At 50.1% G+C, this 7,233-nt stretch overlaps 1 protein-coding gene across 1 annotated transcript; it reads right to left on the bottom strand.

Moving 5' to 3' along the window:
* Window positions 1-741: 741 nt before the first annotated feature.
* Window positions 742-4,802, bottom strand: LOC130266812 (myogenesis-regulating glycosidase-like). The gene has a single exon (XM_056516075.1). The coding sequence runs from the start codon at window positions 3,764-3,766 to the stop codon at window positions 1,670-1,672; it is 2,097 nt and encodes a 698-aa protein (XP_056372050.1). The 5' UTR covers window positions 3,767-4,802; the 3' UTR covers window positions 742-1,669.
* Between the last annotated feature and the right edge of the window lie 2,431 nt (window positions 4,803-7,233).

Below are 7,233 nucleotides of genomic sequence, written 5' to 3'. Positions count from 1 at the left end.
TTTTTTGTCCAGCAACCAGAGCCAGAGGAATTTTTCTGGGCTGCCTTGGGATCCTCTTGTTCCCCCAAGACTAGATGTGGGGGACTGTTTGGGGCTTCAAAGCAGCAGTTGTAGAAACAGTTTCTCAGCTTTGGGGAAGATGCCTTGCTGGAAACTACTATCCTGGTATGGGAGAAAGCCCATGGTAAGGATTCAATGGTACCCTGTTAAACCTGAGCACAACTTGCAGACTGACCATTTCTTTCCTTTTCACATCCCATCACAGGATTAAGGCTGGTTTCCCCTCTCCACTGCCACACTATTAACAGGATTATTGTGATTCCAGCTGCTTTCAGGAGCATCTAAAAGATGTTCTGGCTCATCCCACTTGGCACTGCTATATGTCAATGAAGGACATCAAACAAGCTCTTGACTGAGTACAATGCTCCCCGGACCCATTTTGTTTGCTTTTTGTACGGAGCAGCCCTGGGGCAAGCCCCTAAAAAAAGGAGCTTTGTTTTGCCCGGGGGACACACACAGCTTTACCTCCCAGGTGCCCATTGGAAGTGTGCTGGAGCCAGCAAAGTGATCTCTCTCTTGCTTTGGGAAGGCACGTTGCAGTCCAGAGATCCCTGGACTCTCTTAAAACTGCTCTGTCATGTCAACCTAACATTTCTTTTTGCTTAAAAACAGCAGGAAACATTGGACCAAGAATGGGGAGTGTTTCACAGTCAGCCTGGTTACCCCAAGCCTTCAGGAGCTCCTGAGACACCTTCCTTCTGGAGAGGTCACCTCTATAGGCAGAAGGATACAGAAGGATCCACCTGTCATGGACATTAGCACAGGATGGGAAAACATTCTCAGTGGGGAAATTGAGGCAGCTGGGTACTCAGGCTGGTTTGTTAATTGTCTGAACTCTCTGAGGAAGCCAAGTTCTCTCCTGGCACCTGACAGATTACACCCTTTGTCCTAGACATGGTCCTGAAACACATATGGATTGTACTAAGTATAAACCTTGCATGACTTGGTACTAGGATTTAATCTTGACTGGCATGAGATATCACCACATTTTACATACTTAGCTGAATGCACACTGTGGACATGGTCCTCAGTAATTTATAGAAGGGGGAAAATAGCTGCCACAGCACTAGCAAGTGCTGTAGCTCTCTTGCTGCTTAGATAGCTCAGACCATGGGAAATGCAAACTCCTAACTCCTGCATCAGCTCCCATCTGATATGCAGGCTGCAAATTGGGTGCCTTCCTCTTCAGGATGACCACAGACTTCTTTTTGTAAGAAAAAAACACCAACAACTTTGCTGCAGCAGCCACCTATGCTAAGCACATGAAATTCTCAATGTCCCAGGGGATCATCTGTGAAACTGGGTAACAATGGAGACCATGTAATTGCCATGGACAGAAGCATGCATGGCACCTTCTTGGTGGGAAAAGATTATGAGCAGAGACTGTGTTTCTGCACAATACACTTGAGACAATGCAGTAACAAAAACGCCTATCCAATACATTTTAATAAATTATTGTAGAACACTTGCCATACCAAACAGAGGTCTCAGTGTCTCCTTCAAATTTCATTCTGAAATATTGCTATATTAGAAATCATTAAAAGTCCCTGGTCATTAAAGCCATTGGTAAACTCATCACTACTCTACTGCATAACTGAAGAGGATCCTGTTAGGAAACCCAGAGGAAATAGGCAACTTCATCCAGGTCAACGGGATAGTCGGTGAGCAGCACTGGGGTCTTCTCAAACAGCTCCCCCTTGTAGCTGCGCCACTTGCCCGCTGGCAGGTAGACATCCCGCTCCTGCTTGCCCATCTCCAGCACAGGAGCCACCATGAGGGTGTCCCCAATGAGGAACTGGGAGTCGATCCGGTGAGTGGCCTCGTCGCGGGGCGAGATCCACCAGATGGGACGGATGATGGGGTCGCCCGTGTCGGTGACCTCCCCGGCCAGCTCCAGCAGCAGCGGAGCCACCAGCAACTCGTGGAGCTCCATGAACTTCTGCGCAATTTCCACCACCTCCTTGTCGTAGAGCCAGGGCGGGATGGAGAACTGCATGGAGGGCATGAAGGCAGACAGCTCCAGCCAGCGCACGTACAGCTCCCGGTCAGGGATCTCCACTGCCCCCTCCGTCTTGTTGGGAAGGAAGTTCCCTCCAATCATATCTGGCAGTACAAATGGGTACCCCAGCATGCTGATGGTGAGGACAGTGGGGATGAGGGACTTGAGGCCGAGCTCGTAGCCCCAGACGGAGTCGCGGTCAATGATGCGGAAGAAGCAGGAGATGTTCTGTGACTGGTAGCCCACCCGCACCTCGGCCAGCTCGTAGAAGGGGATGGCCATCTCCGTGTAGCGCCGGGACCAGATGCTGGGGTCCGACAGTGGGCGGAAGGTGCTGAACTGCTTGGGCAGGTAGCTGGTCTCGCCCGCGTCAAACTTGAAGGACGAGATGCCGTACTTGTGCTGGAGCTGGCGCAGGTGGCTCTGGAACCAGTTGCGGGCTGCTGGGTTGGTGAAGTCCAGGATGGCCCCGATGCCATTCCACCACTCCACCATGGCTGGCAGCCGCCCCAATGGCTCCTTGATGAACAGCTGACGCTCAATCCCCACTTCATAACTGGGAGAATCTATGTGTATAAAAGGATGAATCCACAGAGTGACCTTAAATCCATCTTCCCTCAGCTTTGCAAACATCTCTGTTACATTGGGGAACTTGACAGGGTCAAAGTCAAAGTCCCCGTAGGCTTGGGTGTACATGTCATCAATCTCAATGTGGCTGCAGTTAAAATGGTATTTCTTAATGTCTCTTGCAAATTTTAGAACTTTATCCTGATTTATATCTTTTTTGTAGAGGGCCCACGTGGACCATATGGGGTACCGGAAGGCGTTCTCAGCAGGGATCTTGGAGGGCTTGTTGAAGTACCTGCGCACCATGTACTTGTGGATGGAGGTGACGTCGGAGCCCACGCAGACGCGGTAGCTGAGCTCGGGGAAGGGCTGCTGGCCCGGGGGGGGCTTGTAGGGCGAGTCCTTGTAGCGCGCCTGGAAGAAGAGGGCGCGCTCGGTGGCGTTGAAGCCCAGGTGGAAGGGCACGGAGTCGTTGATCTTGATGGCTGCCGCCTTGGAGGAGAGCCAGTAGCGCTCGAGGATGCCGCCAAAGCTGTCGCGGAAGGAGTAGACGTCGCTGGTCACGTAGGGCACGGGCTCCTGGTAGCCGGCCAGGCGGATGGGCCAGTGCTGGGTGCTCATCTCCGAGCCCCCGTACCAGTGGGCGTCCTCCCAGAACATGGTGTGCTCCACGGCCGGGCCGGCCGCCAGCTCCTCCCAGCGCACGCGGTAGCACATCACCGTGTCCTTGGGCTTCACCGTCTGGATGAAGAAGTTGAGCGGCCCCCGGCTGGAGCGCGAGCAGCTCAGGATCTCGCCCTCCTTGGAGCACGACTCCAGGTCCAGGCTGCCCGAGCGGAAGGCCAGCCGGAACACCACCTCCCCGTGCTGGTTGCGGATGACGAAGCCGTCCGCCCGCAGGTCCATCAGCTCCGTCTTGAGCCGCTCCGCCTTCCTCAGGGACACCGTGTAGTAGCACCAGGCCACCACGGCAGCAATGAACAGGATGAGGCCCAGCAAGATGGCGCCCAGCATGGGCCTCAGCTCCTTGGAGGGCTTCTGCTTCACTGGTGTGACAACTTCTGTCAAGTGCCTTTCTTTGGCTTCCCCCTTTGGAAAGTTTCCATGTTTCCCTGAGCGGTGGGTAATCTGAGTGTCCATTTTTCCTTTGCAGCCTGAATATCTGCTTAGCAACTTTGCTGCTGAATTCTTTTAGTCCAGCTGGTAAAGAGAAAATCCAAGATGCTGCATGAAGCTGTTCACAATGTCCTTTCCAAAGCTTGCCTGCTCACACCTGCAATGGTTTTTCATAAAACAGAGAGTTATAAACACCAAAAAAACCCAATTAAATCTTGCTGAGGCCGCAGCTCCTCTGCTCTATTTGCAGCCCACTGTCTCTGGCTCTGTCCCTGCCCTCTGGCTCTGCCCCTGCCCTCTGGCTCTGGCTCACTTTGCTCTGCAGTGGCAGCCTGCTCACTGGCAGCTGTGTTGGGCTTTTTTGGAGCATGTCTGTGCCAGGATTCCTATGATCCTCTCTAGGCTGCAGCCTTGCTTTCAGAGCAAGGATGAAGGGATGAAAGTCAGACTAGAGCCTGGAGGAGAATGGGGCCAGGGGAAAGGGGATGGTACCTGAGCATACAAGCTGGACATCACAGGCTGATCTGTGTTTACATTAATTATGAGCCCTGCTGGATTTCCTCTCCTGCCCACAATCTCTCTGCAATAAACACAGGCAGAAAATTGCTGTGCTGAAGTCTCCAGCTTCTACTTGCTGTTCCCCACCACAGCCCCAGGGATGCAGCTGGTGAGAGATGTTTTATCTCCCTGCACTTTGCTCCTTCCCTGGACTGCATGGGGGTGTGGGAATGTGTTTCTCTTTCCCTTCAACTGCCTGCCCTGCTACCTATTCCAAAACCATCATCCCAGGAAAGCCCCTCTGGCCCTTGCAGAGGAAAAAGGGAATCTTCCACTACGTCTCTCTCTCTGTCTTCTTATTATCATTCAGCTCTCCTAATTTATTACAGCTCTGTAGTCCTGGGCTCATGCCAGGCAAGATGCTATACTGCAGTGGGGCTGGAAGATGTTTTGGTACAGAGTATGAGGATAGGTTTATTAAATTGAAGTTGTTGCAAGACCAGTACTACATCAAAGCCTTGTTTTGCTGAGAAATCCACAGAAGGTGACATGTTCCAGCTGCATCAAGGATGACCAAGCCAGCTAATGCAGCACAGCTGAGCATCTACTGCCAAAAAAAACACAGGCAGGAGAAAATGAGGCTGGTGGCTTGAGGCAATACATTCTGTGCAACCAGGCTTATGGCTCCCCTGGCCCCTTCCTGGGGTCTGTGTGATCTGACAGGATGAAAACTTGAAGGACCAGCCTATATGGAGAGGGGGGAAGGGAGCCAGTTTGCTCATCTGAGCTGTGCCCAGCAATAAATGGCTGGGTGTATTTTCCTGTGTCACCATGACATCAGTATCCAAATATACAGAGATGACACCCAGGCAGCCATTAAAAATGCCAGAGGTCACCAAGTTTTGGATCCCAAACCACCCAAATTAACTGCCTGGTTAGTTTTTGAAGTGCATTCTTGGGATGCACTAGAAAGCTGAGAAAAAGAGCTGGAGTACATAAAATGTTCTCAGGCAAGCCCTGGCTGGGGGAGGAGGGGAGGAAAAGGAAGGCTATTGCTGCCCCAAAGAGATGGTGATCCAGGACATGGCTGATTTAGGGGAGCAGGTTGGATTACACATGCTCAGGGCACTCTGCCAGCCCCAAAGTGCTCAGACCTGGCAGCCTCCCAGTGCTGCCTGGCTCCTGACACGGCTCTGCAGCTCCAGCCCGGGTGGTTTCCAGTATTTTTGCAAAACAACATTTTCACTTTGAAGGTGTTATTATGTACTGGGTCAGTCTTAAGTTGCTGGCTTCAGAGCTTTCTTCCTCTTCTTCCTTCCTCCTTTCACCTTCCCAGCCAGCCTGGAGACAGGACTCTCTTTTAAGACAAACTGCACAATTTTCTAGGATGAAAAAATAAGGAATTGAAAGAGAAGAGTTTCTTCTTTCATATTTCTTATTTCTTATTTCTTATTTCTTATTTCTTATTTCTTATTTCTTATTTCTTATTTCTTTTTTTCATTTTTCTTTTTCCATTTTTCTTTTTTCTTCTTTCTTTCTTTCTTTCTTTCTTTCTTTCTTTCTTTCTTTCTTTCTTTCTTTCTTTCTTTCTTTCTTTCTTTCTTTCTTTCAACACATTAAAACCCTCAAAAAACATGGACACCATGACTCAAAAATCTGTCCAAGAATAAAGGATGTGAAGGAAGTTTCCAAGCTTTCTATGCAATGATTTCACTTCTAGAGAATTGCTCTAAATCCCTTGATTTCCCCAGGAGCAGAAGATCAGGGGCAGAAAAATCGTATACAAGCAAGCGGGAACTCCTGAGCCGAGCCATCCTGTCTCCAGGGTTTCTTGGGCTTTCCTCACCCCTATGATTTCGTGGGATGCCATGTTGATACCCCAGCACTGCCCCTCACAGAGAAGAGGTGATGATGAGATGTGAGTGGTCAATGGGGAGAGCAGACTCCAGCACTTCTGGAGGCAGCACAGGATGAAATTGGGATTCCTAGCATAGATTTCACCAGGGTAGAAGACTTTCTGAAGCTGCACTTCCATCCTTTAAGACTTATGTCTCTGGAAAGCATTAAACATCTGCTGGCCTAGCTGGCAGCCTGAGTGATGCCCAGGGGTGATGAGAAGGACTTTTGCTAAGGTGTGCACAGAGGTGACCCAGAGCCCAGATCCAGCCCTATCCTTGCTCCATCCATGGGATTGTGGCATCACAGAGACCCTTAACTGTGAATATTTAACTGGTCCTTGCAAAGCCTTTCTGCTCTGGTGAGTGCTTTATTAACCCACCCACAGTGCAAGTGGTCCCAGACCAGGGTGGGGTGAATTCTCCCACAGAGCCCTGGAAGCAAGATGTCCCAAAGATACCAGCACTGTTGTGTTATATTTGTTATATTTGGGCTGCTTTATCAGGTGCTAATGAGGTATGGATCTGGGCCAAGTCTCTGTCCCTCAGGCTGAAAGAAGCCTGGATTCCTCACCCCAAGGATCTTAACAGTGCTTAGCATGTACAGATTAAACATTGACATACCCAGCACGGTGATAAGCAGAAAATGAGACAGGACTTTAGACCCTCTTATAGCTAAACAGGAGCTTCAAGGGTTTCAACTGATGAAACACATATCAGCCAGCTTGAAGGGCAGCTACACACCTAAACCCCTTAGTGCACCTACCCTCAGAGTCTCCATGCCCCAGACCAAATTTAACCTCAGAACCTCCCCCAGTCTCTTGGTACCTGTGTCACAAGTTTGTCAGCCCTTCATTGAGGGTCCAGATATGTGATTCCTGGATCCTCCAATTTTCAGCATTCTAAGGCTCTGAGGCTGCTCAGAGAAGACTCAACTCTGACTTGGTGCTAATAGCACTAAGGTCACGGTTTTGATCCTTGTATGGGCCACTCATTTAAGAATTGGACTAAAGGATGATCCCTGTGGGTCCCCTCCAACTCAGAATATTCTGTGATTCTGCATATGTTTACCTTCCTGGTGATTCAGGGAGAGCATCA

The sequence above is a fragment of the Oenanthe melanoleuca genome, unplaced genomic scaffold, assembly GCF_029582105.1.
Source record: "Oenanthe melanoleuca isolate GR-GAL-2019-014 unplaced genomic scaffold, OMel1.0 S254, whole genome shotgun sequence".
NCBI lineage: Eukaryota > Metazoa > Chordata > Aves > Passeriformes > Muscicapidae > Oenanthe > Oenanthe melanoleuca.
The sequence above is the reverse complement of the archived record's forward strand: the minus strand, read 5'-3'. Positions and strand labels throughout refer to the sequence as shown.